Source organism: Ictalurus punctatus, chromosome 12, assembly GCF_001660625.3.
Source record: "Ictalurus punctatus breed USDA103 chromosome 12, Coco_2.0, whole genome shotgun sequence".
Lineage (NCBI taxonomy): Eukaryota > Metazoa > Chordata > Actinopteri > Siluriformes > Ictaluridae > Ictalurus > Ictalurus punctatus.
Genome location: NC_030427.2, coordinates 4,572,066 through 4,595,640, shown reverse-complemented (window position 1 = coordinate 4,595,640; position 23,575 = coordinate 4,572,066). Strand labels below are relative to the sequence as shown.

At 40.1% G+C, this 23,575-nt stretch overlaps 1 protein-coding gene across 2 annotated transcripts in view; it reads right to left on the bottom strand.

Moving 5' to 3' along the window:
- Positions 1-257: 257 nt before the first annotated feature.
- Positions 258-23,575, bottom strand: part of atg3 (autophagy related 3) — a gene marked incomplete in the record, with an annotated part of 729,311 nt that continues 705,993 nt past the window's right edge. The window contains 11 exon segments of one of the 2 annotated variants that reach the window (XM_053683882.1): positions 258-1,173; positions 2,039-2,107; positions 8,319-8,446; positions 8,557-8,712; positions 8,808-8,842; positions 10,044-10,125; positions 10,235-10,281; positions 10,402-10,509; positions 10,624-10,694; positions 17,286-17,335; positions 17,437-17,478. In XM_053683882.1, coding sequence (XP_053539857.1) covers positions 1,092-1,173; positions 2,039-2,107; positions 8,319-8,446; positions 8,557-8,712; positions 8,808-8,842; positions 10,044-10,125; positions 10,235-10,281; positions 10,402-10,509; positions 10,624-10,694; positions 17,286-17,335; positions 17,437-17,478 — 870 coding nt within the window. 2 annotated transcript variants of the gene reach the window in all.

Sequence of the window (23,575 nt, the reverse complement as noted above, 5' to 3'; positions counted from 1 at the left end):
AGCATGATTAACCACTGTTGGACACTGGTTTTAAGCCTATCTTTATAGGATGTACCCATTTATTTTTAAAAGCATCTTAATGACATGACATTTGAAAAATGTCCATTTGAGGTGACTTTAGGGTATGTATTAAAAGGACATGATGTATTTTGAGATATTTATGGCCCTTTTGGTATTCCACAGGTAAGCAAATACAGACAGTACTATTAGGGTAACAGAAATGCCAGGTTATACTACTTGTTGATAAAAATTAAGGATACGGGAGTATGCAAATGCTTTATTTGGAAAGGTAACATGAGTACGGCCCAAATATAATGCATGCACAGGGGTATATTGTGATAACGTGCTGCCCCTGGCAGGAACAGACAAGAGAACAGAGAAATAAAAACACCAGCGTTGAAACATTTGACAATTCTGTGATTGATACTTTAACAACCTATTAGCCACTTCCCTAAGAATATCAGAAGTACTGTAGATGTTTCTGACATCCTGGCTAAGTTTGGATCTCCCTAGTTTGACAAATCTCATGAAAAAAACCCGAAACAAATGCAACGACATCTGGCACAATCTGTAAGCAGCACTCTAAGCAGTCCTTCCCCCTGTATCTCAACACAACAGTGGTCTGGAGCCTGGATAATAATTCCAACATTCAAATAGAAAATGAGACAAACAACTTGACAAAAATCATACAACTTTATGAGAATCGACAGGTGCGACACTGTACACTGTTTATTCCACACCTAGTCAGAAATTGCAATAAGCAGAAGTAATGGTGGTTAGCGTAATCATTATTTATTAAAGCAATTTATTCACCAGTAATACATAAGAGAGAGTGCCTGTTGGTGGTGTTCCAATCCAGTGTAAATATAAAACTTTTCAGCATTAGGCAAGAATGAGAATGACTCTGAAAATGAGACTGGAATTTGCTGTATGGAGTTGCAGCTGGGAATAATGTAGTAATTATTTATTTAACCCTCTTACCCATGCAAAGCCTTTAATTATTTAAAACATCATGTGTAAATGTGCTGCCGGCCTCTGCCTGCACTTCCATACAGCCTTTAATGAAGAGCTCCAGCTGCTATCCTGGAACGTTACATAGTGAAGTGTCTCGTGTAATCATATTCTATTGTTGGAATAACAGCTTGCACAAATTTCAGGAAAATCAAGAGGTACCTGGAGAAGATAATTAAGGAAGCATTATAAAGGAAGTGGTTCATTTTTTGCCATTAACATTTTTAAAACAGCAAATAAATTTGGATGGGGTAAAATGCAATACATTTTTGATATAGTCTTTTCATCAATCTATTGTCTGAGGTCTGGATCACATGCTTGTTTTTTTTTTAAACAGTAACCAGCAGGAACTTGGGGGGGGGGTTTCTTTTGTAAACTTTTCTACAGCCACTAGAAAAGTTTACATGCACGCTTTCCTTCGTCCTATTCTAGAAAAAAAAAATGTGTACAACAATTAATAAGGAAGTGTACATCTAAACATTTCTAGTGTCTACATCTTAACTAAAAGAGACAAACATAAAACCAAAAAAACGAACACCACAATAGATGCATACACTTAGTATGTACCAGGAGTGGTTTGACTTTTGCCTGAATTTTTGGCATCCATAATAAAATATAGGTAAGACAGCTGATGACCAAATTTTGATTAAATTCTCCGAGTGTATCTGCTGCACTCAACTCAACTATTTATGCAATCCCATTTCCTGCCTGTATCATGCTGAGTGATTACATAAGCAGAACATTTTTAATCACGTCTACCGTTAGAGGATCTTCATCATGTAATCTGACATTGAAAATGTTATTGAAGAGTCTGTTATAGAACTGGGACAAGATTTTATCGGAATCATCTTGTACAATGCGACGATCATCTTAAAACATAGTTGTAATCGCAACAGCTTTATACAGTGATGAAAGATGATTTTGGAAAAACAAAATATCCATAAGCTTATATTCAACCAATTAGAAAGTTTTCTAACCCATATTTATCTTTAGCAAAAGGAAAAAAAAAAAAAAAAAAAAAGGATACATATGAACCCCAAGCTCTCCTCCACCTTCAGCCACAGTTTCAATGATCTTCTTCATCACTTCGGCATGCCTGGAGAAAAAAAGGGCACAAACATCTCTAATGTAATAAAAATCCAATGGCCTACCGATTGCCCAAAAATTGATACCAAAAGGAAATAAAAGTCTACAGTGGCAAAGCCTCGGAAATAAATGGGAGGCTAAGAAAGACTGGTTTGGTGGTCTGGGAAAATTCGTCAGATGTTGCTGAATTCTGGCAGTCTAAAGATAATATTTTTGTTCAAATGGGTTTTTCTGCCCATTACGTACTTTGACACCTCTGCTTTAAGAAACCATAAATATCCTTACAGTACTGTGAAAAAGTATTTGCCTCATTCTGATTTCTCCTGTTTTTGTCCATCTCTCATAGTAAATTGTTTCAGAAATGAAAACAAATGTTAAATATTGAAGCATAAGGGTTATCCAATACCAACTGGGCCTGTGTGAAAATGTATTTGCCTCGCATGCTTACTAATTATCCAAATCTATGAAACTGAATGAATGAATGCCTTTTATTGTCACTATACATATGTACAATGAAATTAAGAGCCACTCCTTTTTGTTCCGTGCAAACATGTACATTCAATAAACAGCATAATAAACAGCGAATCTGCATTCATAATGGGGTTCAGCTGGACGAGACACAACCAGACCTGATTACTGCAAACCCTGTTCAATCACATCAACACTTAAATAGAACTTTCTCAACAGCATGAAGCTGGTTAAAAGATCTTACCCAGTAACACACTATGCCAAAATGGAAAGAAATTCCAGAAATGATGAGGAAGAAGGTGATTGAAATACATCAGTCTGGGAAGGGCTACAAAGCTATTTCAGAGGCTCTGGGACTCCAAATGACCACAGCGAGAGCCGTTATCTCCAAATGAAAAAACTCAGCACAGTAGTGAACCTCTGTGGCAGACCAAAATTCCTCTAAAAGCACAGAAAATACTCATGCAGGAAGTCACAAAAGAGCCAAGGACAACATCAAAGGAACTACAGGTCTGTCTTGCATCAATAAATATCACTGTTCATGACTCCACTATCAGAAAGACACTGGGCAAAAATGGCATCCATGGAAGTGTGTCGAGGTGAAAACCACTGCTAACCCAGAAGAACATTTAAGCTTGTCTGAATTTTGCCAAAACACTCCTTGATGATGCTCCTTGTGGAAAAATGTTCTGTGTCTCCACGAGTCGAAAGTGGAACTGTCTGGAAGACGGGTCTGTTACATTTGACGTAAACCAAATAGAATTCCACATAAAGAACATCATACCTATGGTCAAGCATGGTGGTGAAGTGTGATGGTGTGGGGATGCTTTACTGCTTCAGGGTCTGGACAACTTGCAATAATTGAGGGAAACATGAATTCTGCTCTCTACCAGAAAATCCTAAAGGAGAATTTCCAAGTTCATGCTCGAAAACCCACACGTGTGGCTGAACTAAAGCAGTTCTGATCTCAGACTGATCTCCAGTTATCAGAAGCATTTTGGTTGGTTATTGCAGCTACAGGTGCCACAACCAGATTTTAAGTTTAAGGAGGCAATTAGTTTTTCACAAGTGCTAGGTTATGAGTAACTTTTTTTTTTGCTTCAATAATAACATTTTTCTTCAACCTGTGTTTATCCAGGTAGCCTTTGTTTTGTTGTATTTCGTTTGAAGAGCTAAAGCTATTTATTATGATGCAAAACTACACTGAAATGTATTTACTGTCCAATATTGACTAGCTATTCTGCCTTCAAAGATCACATTCTATAAAGAGCCTGTTTAAGAAATGCTGTGGGAAAAACAGACTCCTGTTTTTAACTGCCTAAACATCTATTAGACATTCTTCGATATCACAATTGTACAGGTTTTTGTCTGTTTTTGTCTGTTGCATTACAATTTCCCATCACTAGAACTAAGGGGGCAAGGCCAAACATGTTCCAGCATGACAATGCACCTGTGAACAAAGAAACATCCATGAAGACATGGTTTCCCAAGGTTGGAGTGGAATAACTCAACCTCACTGAACCTTTGGAATGAACTGGAATGCAGACTGTGCACCAGGCTACCTCGTCTGACCTCGTTAACTCTTTTTTTGTCTGAGAATTAATGAGCCACGTTCCAAAATATTGTGCAAAGCCATCCCAGAAGAGTGGAGGATATTACACAACCCTCAGCTCAGAGACCTCTTGCACCAAATGTGAGGCTATGCCTATGCAAACTTGTTGACTGCAGCTAGCTAGCCTAGACCTCAATTCTAAGGATGAAAACATACAACATTGCCAAGCTGTGTATCGCAAGCACTCAGGATTGACCCCAGCCAACATGCAGGAGAAAAAAGCTGAAGATACACTGCAAAACTCTCTCGGAGAGTATGAAGATGTTTACTATAGATATGGCTCAGCCAAAATTGTTGATTATGGAGCCAGACATGTCTCAAATCTCACATTTTACCCCTCAGTTTTCTAGTTCTAAAAAGGACCACTGTTTCCGTCCAATTCAGGAAGTACTCATTGAAGTTCTCATTACTCATGTCATGCAGCCCCAAGACTGGTTGACATCGCTGGACTTTCGTGATGCATAATTCTATGCTCCCACTGTTCCAGAAAACAGGTGCTTTTTCTTCGTATTCCTGGGATTGGTATACCAGCTCAAAGTTCTACCCTTAGGTGCATGCAGGCTGCCTTTTAACCTCTGATGGCCAGGGGCAAAACACTGCACCTGGTGGTTAGGAGAGATCAAACAGAAGACTATTTACGAATGTAAGGGTAGTTCTATTCAAAACTGCATTTGATTAAATCCACACCCTCAACATAATAAAATACTAAGACTCTGAGGGAATCTTAATCGCAAAAGAAATCAATGTCAGCACACTGAGAAATTTTTAGGGCTGCACAATTAATCGAACATCGATCTCGATTCCGATTTTGACTGCCCGCAATTACACGAACATGATATTGACGACTGCGATACTGACGTTTAAAGTTCGTCCTCCGCTCATAGAAACTCCGCTGCAGATCAAATCAAGCGCGTCCTAAACTTACAGCCAATCACCATAGAGTGGCGCAGGGATGACGTCATTCTGTATGCCAAAACACGGAAACGAGTTAGTATTTCAGCCCTTCTGGTTCCATCCCAGGGTCAATGGGTTTTTTGAATGGGATTTTGGTTAAAAGTCTGAAATGAGGTCTGCGGTGAACACAAGCTCAAATATTTTCACGTTTTATTCTACGACATAAAATACGCCAGTAAAACCCCACTCATGATTTTTTTTAAAGCTTTTACGTATATTGAAAAAGACGGTTGCTAACTGCCACGTAATGAGGGTTTAGGACGGATGCAAGTGCAGATAAGAGCTTTATTGAGGAGAGGCAGACAAATCCAAAACGTGAGACAATAGTGTGATCAAAAACAAGCAAAAGGTCAGGCGATCAGCAAACGGGCGTAAACAAGACTAAACAAGAATCAAACAACGAGGTCGAGAATAAGATCAAAACTATGAACAAAAGCTGGGTATGTGGAAAACTCACAATACTTCGCGTCAAACAAAGAGACACGAGATGGTTTAAATGAGAAAGGTAAGTAAGGGTGAACACAAAATAGCTGAGACTAATGATGACACAGAAGGGAACAACCAATGACAATACAAGGGCGGAAACAGGACAGAAATCATAACAAATGCACATGTAGAAAGTCACTAAAAAACCCGGAAGCGCGCTGCGAGCTCCAGCACTTACACGAGAGGAAATCTTGACACTAACATGTTGCTAAAGGGGACTACAGACGTTGTCAGGGACATAAAACGTCATCACGCCGAACAGGAAAAACTTTGCAGATGAACTGGTTCAGGTATGCAGTGCACAATTCCTCAAAAAAAAAACATGGAAGAGGATTTAAAGCTTGTTGAGGGTGACGAAGTCGAGCGACCGTGGTGTAGTTCGTTTATAGCGTACGGTTAGCTGTTTATTTCTGGCGATTGTATTTAGGCTTCAAACTTCATAAAAGTTGTGTTCATTTGTGAAAATGATCTTGATGGACAGAACGTGTTAGTATTGTGAACTTTTGTTGGTCACAGAGTTTATTTGTTGCAATAATCTATGTGAAAATCCTATTGGGTTTTTGTCGAGGGAACCGGTGTGATGATAACTTCCGGGTTTCGGTACAAAATGACGTCGTCCCTGCATCACTGTATTGGGTGATGTGTCTGCATCTCTGCTCCTGTAAACACTGTTATTGACTTTTCTGCATTCGCCTGAATTGTTTTCATTTGGATGCATATTTTCATTTGGTTGATGGGATTTTTATTTTTACTTCTCCTATATTTTGGGTACAGTTTTAATTATATTTTGCTTCTTCGAGATGATGCACTTTAAGGATCAGTCTAATTTGATGCAAAGATTTGAACGTTAGCAGGAATGTAGCACAGCATGGAGGTGAAAGAGCGGTCTGTTTATTTAAATGTGAAAGTGCAATAAAAATATGTTGTCCCTAAAATCAATGAGTAATCGTGATAAAACAGGGAGGCATGAGGACTGCAGATGTGGCCCAGAGCAATAAACTACAACGTCTGTAATGTAAGATGCCTAAGACGGTGCTACAGAGAGACAGGAAGGACAGCTGATCATCCTTGCAGTGTAAAATTACGTGTAACCATGACGTGATGGAGAACTTGCAAATGCCTTGGTGGAAGAGTGAAGTAACATCTCACAGCAAGGACTGACCGATCTGGTGCAGTCCATGAGGATGAGATGCACTGCAGTACCTAAAGCAACTGGAGAACACACCACATACTGACTGTTAGTTTTGATTTTGACGCCCCTTTTATTCAGGGACTCATTATTCCATCTCTGTTCGGCAAACGTCTGTGAAACTTGTTCCGTTCTTAAGTGTTTTTATGTTAATGCAATATATTTACACGTTAAGAAATCTGCTGGAAATAAAATCGCTTGAATGTGAAAGGACGTTTCTTTTTTTGCTGAGTATATAAGCAATTTTTTCCTGTAAAATAAATAAATAAATAAATTTAACGAACCTTGCCATTGCAAATTTTGTACACAATTTGTACAGTGTCCACCGTGTAAAGTCCAAAAAAGTTTATGCGACGTATGTGGTGACATAGTTCCGGTTTTAGAATAGTTTTTGGAGTTTTTTTGCCCGTGTCAGCATTTAAGTAAGGCTCTAGGTAGAATGGTAATGGTGGCGATGCTTTGCTGCTTCAGGGTCTGGGCAACTTGCAATAACTAAAGGAAACATGAAGTCTGCTCTCTACCAGAAAATCCTAAAGGAGAATGTCCAGTCTTCAGTCCCTAAGCTGAAACTCAAGCGCTACTAGATTATGCAGCAAGACAGTGATCCAAAGCGTAGGACAAGTTTTAGTCCTAGAGGCAAGTGAAAGTCTGATCTCTAATTATCAGAAACCTTTGGTTGCAGTTATTGCTGCTAAAGGTGGCCAGATTTTAGAAGTGTTTTAGCTGTCATCTATGCAGATTCTCAAGCCACTGTGGGCTTTTACTGTACCACTTTCCATTTTTTTATTGCACTGACACACTCTTGTTTTCGTCGAGAGTCAAAAAAGGCAAGAAAGAGAGAGAAGAGTTTGAAGGGGAGAGAGTCAGTCAGTTGGGAAGCATGAAAAAAAGATAAGGATGAATGAACAGTGTGTGTTTTGTGACACACATGATACATGAATGTTCTTGTCTTGATACTGGAGGAGACATGAATTAAGTTTAATGTCATTATATAGTATAGAGGTATTTATAGGTTTATATTTTGCACAGGACTCAATTTTAAAATTGCTGTCAAAATGAGCACGATTGAAAGGCACGTTCAGTAGAAGGTTCTAAGGATGTCTGCAAAGATTGGGGTGCGGTCTTCAATACGAGTTGGAGTCAAGTCCAAATAGTTGCTCCTCGGGAACCAAAAGTCCAACTGAGTTGCAATTTGGTGTGCTCCATCATTCTACTAATCTGCAACTAGATTCTTTAATCATTGAATATAAATTTTAAAAAAGCCAGCCGGGGAGGCCAAATATCTTTCTGAAGGCATTTCACACAACTAGCTAGTCTCACAAATCTTGATAAATATGTTCATATATAGTCTAGTTTTCTATGTAACTTGAGCAAGAACTGAGTTGGACAAAAACTGCACAAAAACTACCACTTTTCTACTCTGTGAGGCCATACTAGGCCAGGCCCTTTTTTGGTCATCTGTAGAAATAGTCACAAAACACCTTTGGTGCAAGTCGGCTGGTGTTTCAGTACCTGCATGGGTGCACAGAGCACATAGCAGGAGGAGGCAGGTGGGGGTGGTTTTCAATGGTGACTGTTTTCTTCACATGATCCTGGCTGATATCCTCATACATCTGATCAACAGTGAGGGGTTGTCTTTCCTGGGAAACAGCACAACACAGGCTAAAACTTAATGATAAAAATTACTGCCATTTTCAAGCCCAAATTAACACATCTTTTGTTTTTTGTGTCATGAGGATTGTGTATGAACCTCATCATATCCAAAAAGCCACAGCCTAGGAGTTTGATAGTATTTGTCATAAGTTATGTATAGATCATAGGTTCTTGTCTGAAGAATGGCATCTTCTCCGCCTGCCTCAGCCTTCCATTTAGCTGTATCTGCCATTTTACTTGTGTCAAGAGTGGCCTACACAAATGATAAAACAGTCTATGTTAATATTTAGATGCAAACAAGTCACCAATGCCAATATAAAAGAAAAATTTGTACAAAAGTCACCGTACCTCATCTGTTTCCAAAAGTCCACTTTCTTCATACTCTGAAATGTAAACACTAGTTTTACATTTAGACAGCAGTTATTGTATTTGCATTTCAAGGTGATCGAGATCAAATAAACATACACCGATCAGCCATAACATTAAAACCACCTGCATAATATTGAGTAGGTCCCCCTTGTGCTGCCAAAACCATCAAGGCATGGACTCCACAAGACCTCCGAAGGTGTGCTGTGGTAACTGCGACCAAGACATTAGCAGCGGATCCTTTCGGTCCTGCAAGTTGCGAGGTGGGGGCTCCATGGATCAGTCTTGTTTTTCCAGCACATCCCACAGATGCTGAATCGGATTGAGATCTGTGGAATTTGGAGGCCAAGTCAACACCTTGAACTCTCATGTTACTCAAACCATTTTTGAACAATTTTTGCAGTGTGGCAGGGCGCATAATCCTGCTGAAAGAGGCTACTGTCATTAGGGAATGTCATTGCCATGAAGGGGTGTATTTGGTCTGCAACAGTGTTTAGGTAGATGCACACAAGGTTTCCCAGCAGAACATTGCTTGCCTTCTTCCCATAGTGCATCCTGGTGCCATCTTTTCCCCAAGTAAACGAGGTACACACACCCAGCCACCCACATGATGTAAAAGAAAACGTGATTCATCAGACCAGGCCACCTTCTTCCAATGGTACAGTTCTGATGCTCATGTGCCCATTGAAGGCGCTTTTGCAAGTAGACAGGTTCACCATAAACAATCTGCAGCTACGCAGCCCTACATACAGCTAGCTGAGATGCACTGTGTTCTGATACCTTTCTGCCACAGCCAGCAATAAATCCTTTAGGGATTTGTGCTACAGTAGCTCTTCTGTGGGATCGGACCAGGCGCATCAGCGAGATGTGGGCACCCACGACCCTGTCACCAGTTCACCGGTGGTCCTTCCTTGGACCAATTTTGGCAGGGAACGTCCCACAAGACCTGCTGTTCTGAGATGCTCCGACATCACAATTTGGCCTTTGTCAAAGTCTCTCAGATCCTTATGCTTGCCCACTTTTCCTACTTCAAACACATCAGCTTTGAGTATTGACTGTTCCCTTACGCTGCCTAATATATCCCATCCCTTGACAGGTGCCACTGTAACGAGACAATGTTACTCAATTCACCAGGAAAGCCAGTGTTTTTAATGTTATGACTGATCAGTACATGCTAATATAAAAATTATTTTTTTTAAAAGATGTTCTTGCAGTTACCCTTCATATCTGCTGCCTCCACTTCATCATCGTCATCATCACTAATTCCTCTGCCCAAGTGCACATTCATATTCATATTATCCTTCAAAAGGGGGAAAAAAGATTCAAGATCAGCTGAAAGAAGACAGAGTGTGTTAGTACTAAGTGGAAATTCCTCTGTTGTGAGAATTTCTGTACAGTTACCACCTTACTTTATTATCCAAGGAGATTTCACGAACTGTTTCCGCCACACCGGTCACTGGCAATGTCAAAGTAATAAATATTTTTATTACTTAGAATTAAAGTTACTTTAAATATTTTTTCCACCGTCACAATGACAGAAACAGGTTCACATTTTGGTAGTTCATTTCGATCTCACCAGAGTTATGATAAGTGTCAACCCATCCTCCATCTCCATCGTCCTCTTCTATAATGGCCTCCAGCTCATCAGAGTACTCCATTTGTTTACAACGTTTGTAACATGGAACTGAGACAGAGGAAGTTACACTATGAATTTTGACATCTAAGACACTATAATTTTTTTATTAAATTATGCATTTATTCATAGATTATTTCCACAGTCCAATTAGGTGCTACATACCATTACGGGTTAACAAAAACTGCTTGTCCTTGGGCAAGTACGGCTTCACCTTTGCTTCTTCTCCAGATGCCCTACAGTTAAAAAATATATACATTTAGGCACTTTGACAAGGGGGAAATACCGTCTGGCAACATAGCATCAGCATTAACATGGCAATAACTAATCTGACTCAACCTGAACAAGAGATTGGAAAGATTACAACCTCAGTATGCAATAGATTCAACCCTTTTAATGGTCAATCAAACTAAACACCACTGAATAATTGAACCAATGAGTATATACAGTGGTGCTTGAATTTCCTTTATATCTGCGTAAATCTGATCTAAAGCACCAGATTTTCACACAAGTCCTAAAAGCAGGTAAAGAGAACCCAATTAAGCAAGTGAGACAAAAGCCTTATAGTTGGTCATTTATTTATTGAGGAAAATGATCCGATAAAACATATCTCCGAGTGGCAAAAGTATGTGCACCTTTGCTTTCAGTATGTGGTGTGACCCTCTTGTGCAGCAATAACTGCAACTAAAAATTTCCAGTAACTGTTGATCAGTCCTGCACATCGGCTTGGAGGAATCCGAGCTCATTCCTCAGTACAGAACAGCTTCAGCTCTGGGATGGTGGGTTTTTTTCACATGAACTGCTCGCTTCAGGTCATTTTACAACATTTCTATTGGATTAAGGTCAGGACATTGACAAGGCCGTTCCAAAACATTAACTTTATTCTTCTTTAACCGTTCTTTGGGAGAATGACGAGTGTGTGTAGGGTCGTTGTCTTGCTGCATGACCCACTTTCTCTTGAAACTCAGTTCACAGACAGATCATTACACATTCCTTTAGAGTTTGCTGGTATAATTCAGGATGCATTGTTCCATCAATGACAGTAAGCCGTCCTGGGCCAAACACAGCAAAACAGGCCCAAACCATGATCCTACCACCAGCATGTTTCACAGATGGAATTCTTATGCCAGAATGCAGTGTTTTCCTTTCTCCAAACATAACGTTTCTCATTTAAACCAAAAAGTTCCATTTTGGTCTCATCCATTCACTAAACATTTTTAGCTTCTAGCTTGTCCACATGATTTTTAGCAAACTGCAGATAGGCAGCAATGTTGTTTTTGGAGGGCTGTGGCTTTCTCCTTGCACACCAATGTTATTCAGGTGTTCTGCTGAAGGTAGAATCATGAAAATTAAGTGGAGTGATCTTTGTTGGTCGACTACTCCTGAGGAAGGTGACAATGGTCGGATTCCTCCAGTAGTACATAATCTATCTGACTGTGGTTTGGGGGAGTCTACACTCTTTAGAAATGCTTTTGTAACCTTTTCCATCCTGATTAGCTTCAACAACTCCGTGCCACTTGCACAAACATGCTGTGAGGATCAGACTTTGATAGACCCCTGTTCTTTAAATAAAACAGGGTGCTCAGTCACACGTGGTGATCATCCCATTAATAGAAAACACCTAACTCTAATTTCACCTCAAATTAACCTCTAACCCTAGAGGTTCACATACCTTTGCCACTCACAAATATGTAACATTGGATCATTTTCCCAATAAGCAAATGACCAAGTATAATATTTTGGTCTCATTTGTTTATTTATTTATTTTTCTAACGTGTTCACAAACTTTCAAACACCACCGTAATTAAGCTACATTTTAATCATGACAATTTTGCTGAGCTTGGCTAAGGTTTAACTCTGGTGCAATAAGTCAGTCCGTTGTTCATAGTGCACTCTGAGAAGTTTCTAGTCTCTCTGCTTCCCAAATGTTAAATTTGCAAAAATGTTCATTATGCTAGACAAGCAAAAGTAAAAAAAAAAAAAAAAAAGTCAGATCCAAGGTTGCCATAATTGCGTACCATTATGCTGTGAATGTGTGTCTGTGTACATATACACACACATCGTTTAAATCATTAACCCAATTATTCTTTGTTTCTCTTTTATATACAACAAAATGTTTTCTTAAATTGGCTAAATAATTTTAAAAAATGATTTCAATTGTATCGTGCAACCATAGTTAAACGCACAATCTTTATTTAAGCCCTGATAAATAAAAACATAAACTTGTAAGAGGGTGTTCTTTCTTTTTCCACCCATGACTGTATGTAACTGTATTTCTGTGAACACCATATAACCACCAGGGCTCGGTCATTCAGAACCACCACCAACCCAGTGGGCACTCGGAAAGTAGATTCAAGCGGGGGAGGGGGGAATAAATAACTATTGGGTACTTATAGTAAATAGTAAGTATGTAAATTTTATTTATATAGCACGTTTCACACAGCAAAGCTGACCAAAGTGCTGCACAGAGTAAGGAAAATAAAAATAGGAAACAGAATAAAACCAAATAAAAACAGACAATAGAAAAAATTTGATTAAAACGCCTGGCAGAAGAGATAAGTTTTAAGCCTGTTTTTAAAAGTGGTAATAGAAGGTGCGAGGCGGATGTCCAGTGGCAACTGATTCCATAGACGGGGGGCAGCAAATGAAAAAGCTCTATCCCCCTTTGTTTTTAACCGGGAACGAGCGACATGCAAAAGAAACCTATCAGAAGATCTTAGAAGTCTGTTCGATGAATGTGGTGTAAGAAGATCTTTGAGATAGGAAGGAGCGTGATCATTAAGAGTTTTAAAAACAAACATCAGAATCTTAAACTGAATCCTAAAACGGACCGGTAGCCAGTGGAGCGATGCTAAAATTGGGGTGACACGATCATATTTCTTTGCCCTGGTCAACAGCCTTGCAGCTGCATTCTGAACCATCTGAAGACGAACCAGAGATGACTGAGGAAGACCCAAGTATAATGAATTACAGTAATCTAAGTGAGAAGTAATAAAAGCATGAATAACCTTCTCCAGATTTTGGAAAGACAAAAATGTTTTGAGTTTCGAAATAATCCGTAGATGATAAAAACTAGTCTTAACGATCGAATTTCTCTGCTTGGTTAAGCATAATTCTGAGTCCGGAATGAAGCCAAGGTTCAGAACATGGGAAAAAATTGAGGGGAAACGGTTACGAAGCTCATTAATGAGACCATCTCTCAATCTCAGGGGGCCAAAAACAATTATTTCAGTTTTGTCTTCATTAAGTTGGAGGAAATTATTTGTTCAATTATACAAAGGAATGTACAACTGGGTATCATCAGCATATAAATGAAAAGAGACACTGTGTGCCCTAATAATATTCCACAACGGACGCATATATAAGTTAAAAAGAAGTGGGCCCAGAATGGAGCCTTGAGGAACACCAATAATAATAGGAGCGGAAGATGAGGAGAAATTACCCAACGCTACCGAGAAGGCGCTGTCCTTAAGATATGAGCTGAGCCATTGCAGGGCGGTGCCCTTGATACCAAACAGATGCTCTAAGCACCAAAGAAGTATGTTTTTTCCAGCATCCACTGCTTCTTTGCTTAAGAAACCCTGTTTCTTAAGCAAAGGTTGAACAATAGCATGCTTAAAACAATTTGGGACCACCCCAGCATCCAAAGATGAATTCATCAACACCTGGATACTGGGGCCAATTTCAGAAAAGGTTGCTTTCATAAGCACAGCGGGAACATCAAGTGGCGTGGATGATATTTTCATCTGGTTAATCAGATCACACAGTTCCTTTAGAGAAACGTGTTCAAATTGATCAAAGGAAATCGGTATAGTCAGCGAATTCAGGGACAGGTCTGAGAACTGTGAATTCAGGTCTGAGAACTGGGACAGGTCTGAGAACTGCGAAGTGAAGGAAGAACGAATGGTAATTACTTTATCAGCAAAAAACTTTAAAAACTTCTCACAAAGTTCAGCCGAGGGTTCCCCATGGAATTGGCAACTCGGATTAATAATTGAATTTATCATGGTGAATAAGATCTTAGGTCTGCAGCACTCAAGATAGATGTTTCAACAGCATTAGCTCGATAACTTTCACTACTGAGAGGCAGTGAGTGAATTAATAACACGGGAGTAATATCCTGAAGGCCTCGTCACAACGGCAGAGTGGGCAGCAGGGACATTAAAAACAATGGGCTTGTGATCAGAGAAGGAAGCATCTTCAATATTAACATCACCAACAGTGGTTCCATATGACAATATGAGGTCTAGTGTATGACCAAGGACATGTTGCCTGATTCATATGTTGAATAAGACCAAAGGAATCCAAGATATTACAAAATTCAGTAACCAAGGGTCGACCAGGGCAGCAGACATGCACATTAAAATCACCCGATAATAACAAATGATCATACAACGGAACAATAGAAGTTAAAAAAAATCACAAAATCACTTAAAAAGGCATTGTCCGGGTTAGGTGGCCTATAGATCAAAGCACAGAATAGCGTGGAAGAGTTTGACTCCAACGCAACACACTGTACCTCAAACGACGAGTAACTCCCAACAGAAACTGTCCGAATGTTCAGTGACTGTTTAAAAACCATAGCAACCCCACCGCCCTTACCAGAAGGCCTTGGAGTACTAATAAAACAACAGTTCGGTGGACAGAGTTCCTCGAAGACGGTTGACTCACCAGGACTGACCCAGGTCTCCGTCAGGAATAAAATATCCAGGTTATGTCTGGTAGAAAAGTCATTTAAAATGAAAGTTTTGTTGCACACGGACCGAGCGTTAACTAGAGCCATATTCAGAGGAGACTGAGGTAACGAGGTCAGATCCGGTGAAACGAATTCCAGTTGTCTGAGATTTAAACAGTTCACTCTTCTCTGGCGAATCAGTAATCGTGGAGGAGCAGAACAATTAGACGAGTGTAGGAAGTCCGGGAAAAGAGGCAGATGAAAAACATATCTGTAATCCCATGACCGTCGCGTCAAGTGGAGCCCTTCCAAGCTTAAGGGAAACTCAATCGATTGTCTGGAGGAAGCGATCGTCCGTCTGATTCTCACCCGAACACCAGCACGATTCCATCTCTTCCTGCGGCGCTTCCTTAGAGGAGGAAAGCAGCAAGGTCTCAGGCGAGCACACTCCACCGCGGGTTGGCTGGACGAGGATCGAAAATGAGAACACAGAGCAGGACAACATCGCAGATGAGCTCCCGTACAGCTTCTGATGTTAAGCAAAGCTTGACGATTGTAGGTCAACACTGAATCTACATGATACCAGTGTGACACAATACACAGTAAAAACAGCACAGATGCCAGACGAACAGACAAAACAAACTGTAATAGACAGGAAAGACAAGAGAGACGGCATGCCGACAGGTACACTTGGGACATATTGGGTCAAAAGTCATACTACATCTCGGTCATTGCATGACTTTGTGGGAGGTCTTGGCATGGTGCGCACACACACACACACACACACACACGCACACACGCACACACGCACACACGCACACACGCACACACGCACACACGCACACACGCACACACGCACACACGCACACACGAGAAAGTCCAGGTGTTATAATATCGGCATCTTGACCCAATTTTATTGTGGAGGTCTATGGAGAGTTCCTTAACCTAACTGGTTTTTGGTCATGCACTGAACTGTGATTCCTTATAGACAAAAGGTGAGTGTCTTTCTAAATCATGTCCAATCAAGTACATTTCAAACAGGTGTACTGTCAGGTTCTAGAGATCTCAAGATAATCAAGGCGAACAGAACCAACCAGACCTCGTTTTGGGATACCGTAACCGAGGGTCTAAATACTGATCTAAATGAAAAACTCCAATTTGTGATTTTTAATAAATTTCAAAACAAAAAAATTCTAAAATCTCGCTTCACTTTGGCGTGATCGATTACTATATGTAGATTGGTGGCAAAAAAAGTGAATTTAATTTACTTAAATAGATCACAAAGCATGTAAAAACTGAATCTGAATATTTCCAAACCCACTGTATAATAATACAGTATCTCACAAAAGTAAGTGCACCCCTTGCATTTTTGTAAATATTTGATGATATCTTTTATTGTGACAACACTGAAGAAATGACACTTTGCTACAATGTACAGTAGTGAGTGTACAGCTTGTGTAACAGTGTAAATTTGGACATTTTCACTTAGGGGTGTATTCACTTTTGTTGCCAGCGGTTTAGACATTAATGGCTGTGTGTTGAGTTATTTTGAGGGGACAACAAATTTACACTGTTACACAAGCTGTACACTCACTACTTTACATTGTAGCACAGTGTCATTTCTTCAGTGCTGTCACATGAACAGGTATCATCAAATATTTACAACAATGCAAGGGGTGCACTTACTTTTGAGAGATACTGTACATATGATTTACTTATAACAACGTCTTTTAAACAGAAAGTCATATTTTCTGATTTTGTTTCGCTTCCCTCATGATTTCGCTCACATTCTCACTTTCCATGCCATTCTCCTATGCATTCATCTCATTCGAACTCCAACACCCTCCCCTTTTGATCTCTCACACTGTTCTCCGATTCGATTTTTCCTTCACCTTGCTTATTCTTTTATTCTTTTTTTCCTCATTCCTTCCTTCTGTGCTCACTTTCTTTCTTCCATCCTGCCATCTCTTTCAGCTCCTGCATGCCATGTGCATTTCCTTCAGAAAACGCAGATATTATTTTACTGATGAATACTAAACCCATTAGGCCATACAACAGCAAGTGCTGGAGAAAGCGCGTCACTGTACACTATCCTCAAGCGAGACACGTCGTGTCTGGTGTGAACTCTAAAACAGGCACTTGACGTTCTTACCATTTCCACGTGGGGCAGTGATGAACTAGATGGTCTCCTGCAGCAACAAACTGTATAAAGACTTCGATTTAATGCAATACAATCCATTATGATATTAAATTATCACATCAAATAATATCTCATTTCATTATTATCACAAAACAGCATTTACCTCCTCAGGAGTTATAACTCCAGTCTCTTTAAATTTGGATTCCTGCAAAAAGCAGTGAGGCACAGTGAAAAAAATTAATAATAATAAAAAACACACAAAAAAAACATTTGAAGTGATAATGATCTAGTTAAGGATAAAATTTTAATTAGGCTACAAGTCACGTGTACATGAGGACCAATACCAGTGACGTCTCGGTCAATTACCAAATTGTAGTTCCCGCTCACAGTGAGCCTTATTTATCAAGCTGGATATGAATGGAGTTATTTATAAAGTGTTCATACAAAGGGTCTACACAAGAAATTTGGCATTCGGATAAATTCAGAAAAACATTCTACTCACGTTCATTACTCAACTTTAAGCGCAAGAAAACTACCAAATGTAAACCTTGAACTGACTGACTTCGAATCATATAATCTGCATGGATTACGGTACTTTTATATATATTCCATGACTTTAAACTGTTTACTTTTATTCCGTTTACAGCATTTCGCACACACCCTCGTCCACATCAACTTAGGCTATATAACTGCTCTGTAATCGGTCAACACCATGTTCTCATTCTAGTTCTCTGGAAGAATACAATCAAGAAAACTTTGTGAAAGCCGGTCATTTTAGATTATATTACACACATGAATTAAAGAGGATGAAAAATAAAGAAAGTGAGCCAACGCACTCAAATTAAGACAAATAAAAGAAATTATTAAATTATGACACAAAAAAATTGCCACCATATAAAAAGGGGTCAGGCTGGTCTGTCTGAGCATAGCCATAATCTGCTGACTGAAGCTTTAGCGGTCATTTGACATAGAAGTGAGTCAAAATAACAACAACAACAACAACAACAACAACGGCCGTTTTTACCCTAATCATTACGTTATCATCATTCTTATCGTTCAAAAGAACTTTTAGGCTCAAAACAGGCTCCCACGTGGTGCAACAGAAAAGCTTTCGCCCCATCAGCCGGAGATCACAAGTCCAAAAGAGCACAACTGGCCATTCTCTCAGGGCGGTGAGGGGAGGCGTGCTCTCTCTCCCCTATCAATCACAGTGACACTAACCAATCACAGGCTTCTGTGAACCCATGCATGCAGAAGTGGGCGGATAGTGGTGTCCTTCCTTCCCCACTGCCTCCTGACGTTGCATGAGCTGCAGTTCGGAAAGATGCGACTTGCTGGCATTAGGAAGCCTCAGAGGAAGCATGACTTCGTGTTGAAGTACACCGACAGCTGTGAACTTTTATGGAGTTTAGTAGGCATCACTACATGCAAACGAGCCGGGTCAGGAAGACGCTCTGCACTGTGTGAATATGGGTCATCACCACACACAAGAATAAAAAATAAAATTTAAATATCTGAAACCTTCTGTGAATAGGACCGGGACTTTTTATTTTCAGTTTGGCTTATACAAAACGTCAGAACTCATGATCACCGGACAACAGGGCAAATGTTTTTCTACTGTGCTGCTCAGAAGCACGCTGCACCGATGCCTTGCACTCCCCAGCAGAATCGGACTCCCCTTCTCACGCATGTACATTACAGAGAAGGCACACTCGTACTGCATATTTATTATTTTCTCATAAGATTGCTTTTGTTTTTTAAATAAATATTTAGTAAATACGCAGCATCAGTAGTCCTACCCTATCACACACAAGCAAGTGTTCCTTTTTAAAACCCACCAGGGTGACGAAAACGAATTTTTTAAACAAAACTTGGTTTGTGAAAACATTCCCAAACTGAATTTGTAATCTTGCTGCTTGCCGTGATACTCCTGAGATTATTGTCGGAGTTCTCACCAACTGGAAGTCACTTGCTGCTGTGGATGATGGCCCCACATGGTGCAGCCTAAAGATCACTGAGATTACTGAGGATGGTTGCACTTAAAAAAAGCATAATGATGACTTTGGACCTCAATTCATATGAACCGTTATGCTATGATAGCTTCAGTGCTGCAACTGCCACAAACAGCTTTGCACTCAAATCTCCATCAGTCAGTACGTTTACATGGACAGCAATAATCCGATATGAACCCGATTAAGACGGTACTCTGATTAAGAAACTAGCATGTAAACAGAGATTATTGATGACCTTAAGTCATACTCGTAGTAAACACAAACGGAATTAAGACGTGTGGAGTATTCCTGTTTTAGTCGCATTATGGACGTGCGTTACAGACATGTACACACCTTAATCACACTATTAACGTCATGTGAGAGTTTTCACCGCATTTTGTGACAGGACACGATCACACACGGCAGCGCTCAACCGTCTGACGGCAAACAAGAGAGCACGGCTGCGTCCCAAACCGCGTACTTAGCTACTATATAGTACATGAAATACATGTATTTTGGCTACTATATAGACGGTATGTACGTGGTTTGGGACGCAGCCCACGGCTTCAAGCAGTTGTCTGTTTGCACGTACAGCACGACAAGTAATTAACCGCACTTAAAAATTTTAAATAAAAACACCCAAAACTGTATACGGTCCCATAACGAAGACGCACGCTATGTTGATAGGTGAAATTCTGGAGGGACCCACAGGATGAGGTCCTTCAGTTATCTACAAAGTTCGATCAAAATAGCTCATGCAGTTGCTGGGATATGTCTTCACTTCCTGTTTGGATTGTCAGCATGTTTTTTTTTGTTTTTTTTGATAATTATTGAGGTTCACACTCTCTTGAGTAGTTTGACACCAATATTGTGAAGACTGGCCAAAAATCCCAGCACTAGTTTGCAAAAGTACGTTTCGCATATCTTGCAAATTATCATACACTCGAGAGGGTGTGGCTAAATGGTCCAAAAGATTAACACATTAACTGAATTCTGAAGATGAAAGTAAGATTTCTTGACTTGTTGAATATTAATCATTCATATTAACATCGACTGAATTCTAAAAACCTCCTGCTAGTCTCGCATTCACAAACGATTCGGACTATTTTGGCGACATTTTGCGTTGGGTGTGTGTGTGTGGGGGGGGGGGGGGGGACTTCACACAGGTCAAACAAAAGCATTTCCCCATCACTGACATCAAACTGGTAATATATAGGCCCAATATAAACTTTTTTTTGGATGATATTAACTCATTAACATTAACTGCATGGGAAACATCCTACTGTACAAATATATTTTTCTGTGCAATATATACACTACTTTTTTGTCAACTTCCCTTCATTTGAATATTTCAACGGTGTACTAGCCCTTTAATTCGGCGCGGGAGCAGCGCGAGAAAGGGGGGTGGGGGGAATTAGACTCGACGACGCTTCATTACTGCAGCATTCGGTGTAAAATGTTAGCGGAGCAGAGATTACTGACATCACAAACTGCAGTTTCATCGTCATTCCACACAAGAGACATCATCTTTACACACAGCATGAAGTCGATGCGTTCTCCCCGCCCTCTTTTGACTGACAGGATACAATCCGCTTTGATCATCAGATGTTTTTTAAACCATCGGCCGATGGCAGGAAAAATAGCCTTTAATCGGCCGATACATCGGTGCATCTCTAGTTTTAAGCAATATTTTACAAATGCATTGGAGTCTCGTTATGAAACAGTACTCGTCATCGTATCCATAAACTGAAAAGACTCAAAGGTTGGCTCTACAACAGTGGAAATGTTTAAAAAGGCCATTTCTTTATGGTAAATTACAATAAACTTCTTAAAAATTATCTTGCTTTATCTCTGATTTAGATGCTTATAGGATTGCGCAACATTAACGCGTCATGAAACACTAAACTACATTTTCGGAGATTTTAACAGAGGTGTTCTTGTCGCGCGTCATAAAAGACAATCTTAGCATCTGTTCATTGAAATTGAAGGAGAAAGCGGGTTCATTTTCAGCTGTTTTCCGCTATGTTCGTCGTCCGGGTTTAAAATCTGGGTCACAGGCGGTGACGTGGCTGTGTACTACAGTACTTGGATGACTCGCGTTATAATTATTCATGAGCCTGCGTGTTCTTATCCTATGAGAAGATGCTGTCTCTTAATTATTCAGGACAGCACGTGGTGCTTTTCTACAGGTGTGCTAGATGAGAGAGGCGTTCGGGGTTTTTTTTTTTTGTGTGTGTGTGTGTGTGTTCTGAAGGCTCGCCCCCCTCTTCCTCCCGTGCCGTTCCCTCCCACGCCCCCTCCCGTCTTCACACAGCCATCCATGCCTATTTAAGCTGCATTTTCTCAAAAACACCGAGAGGTATTGAGCTGAAAGAGGGAGATTTCATGACCCTTTAAGTAATACTTTTTGTGCATGTCCTTAAAGGCCCTAAAGTGCTTGAACACTGATAATTGCTGTGTGCACCTATATTTATTAGGTGTTCAAGCACGAAGCACTGAAATACATTAGACTTCCCAATACTTACGGCTTAGACAACAGCGCCTAAGTGTTTTTTCCGAGCACCTTAAGCCGAATGAAAGTAAAAAGGCATTTAGGTAAGATATCAGAATAAATACAAAAACAATGGTGAGTTCTATGCTGAGAACAAAAAAAAAAAAGAGATGTGGCTTGATCTCATGTAATTAATGAGTAACTAACGTATCCTATTTTACAACTACAGAAATCGCTAACCGAGCTAGATAGATGTTCATGTACTGTATTATGTTTTGTTAGCCAGCTAAACTAGTCAGCTAACTTTACATAAAGATCCGTTTTTTTCATTATTTCTTTAAAAGCATCGTTTCGTAGACAGGTAAGCTGCTTTGGTTGTGAAGCAGTTTGGGGACATTTGCCTTCCGCTTTCGGTGTCATTACTGTTAAGTGTCGAAAAGAACGGAATTAAATTCGGGCCAGAAGTATCGAACATAATACAATAAGAAAGGAGACAACCCATCTGAAACTGAAAACAGTGAACTCAGTGGCAAAAACTTAACACGGTCTTCAAATAAACAGCATTCTTTCTTAAGTTTTACATTGCGCGAGTTTACGTTCGTCATTCTGGCACAAATCTCACGTGTGGGTGGGTTTACCAGTGATTTACTCTCACAGGCTAGTGAGATTTAGACCGACCGCTCCCTTTCCAAGAAATACAGACTTCAGTGTGGCGAATTTCGGAGAGTGTTCTGGATGCGGTTCTCTGTGTAGTGTGGTTGAAAAGATTACCTTCTGAAGACAAATACAAGCTCAGCTCGCAGAGACGCAGCTGACTCCGGAGTAATACTGTATGTTTATTTTCATCACAGCCGGGGAGAACAGCTCCAACGACCAAAGTGCTGCATGCAATTATATAGTTCACTGTACAGGGCTGAACGTCATGTGGGAGGTTCCACTGCATTCTGCGAGAGGACACGTACACGTTTGATGGCAAACGAGAGCGCACGGCTGCATCCGAAACCGCGTACTACTATACAGTATGTACTTCAGCTCTATATAGTGGGTAAGTACGTGCTTTTGGACACAGCCTCTGGCTTCAAGCAGTCGTCTAATTGCACGTACAGCATGACAAATAATTACCTGCACTTGGAGCTTTCATACAATTAAAAATGGAACACGCAAAACTGTATACGGTCCCATAACGCAGACGAACTCTATGTTGATACGTGAAATTCTGGAGGGACGTCGGACGGCGTGACGTTAATCGATCTATGTTCTATAACATGTAAAACGGGAACATGACAGGAGTATCCTAAAAGCGACTCATGTAAAACACCTTAATCAGAATATTGTCTTATTCAGAATAAGGTCAATAATTAGATTATTGCTGTCCATGTAAACGCAGTCCATCAGTACGTTTACATGGACAACAGTAATCCGATATTAACCCGATTAAGACGATACTCTGATTAAGAAACTAGCATGTAAACAGATTATTGATGACCTTAATCTGATTAAAGTCATACTCGAAAAAACACAAATGGAATTAAGACAGGTGGATTACTCCTGTTTTAGTTGCATTATGGACGTGCGTTACAGACATGTACACACCTTAATCACACTATTAACGTCGTGTGTGAGTTTTCACCGCATTTTGCGACAGGACACGATCACACACGGCAGCGCTCAACCGTTTTATGTCAAACAAGAGAGCACGGCTGCATCCCAAACCACGTATTTACCGATTATATAGTACATGAAATACATGCATCTCAGCTACTATATAGACGGTAAGTACGCGGTTTGGGACGCAGCCCACGGCTTCAAGCAGTCGTCTA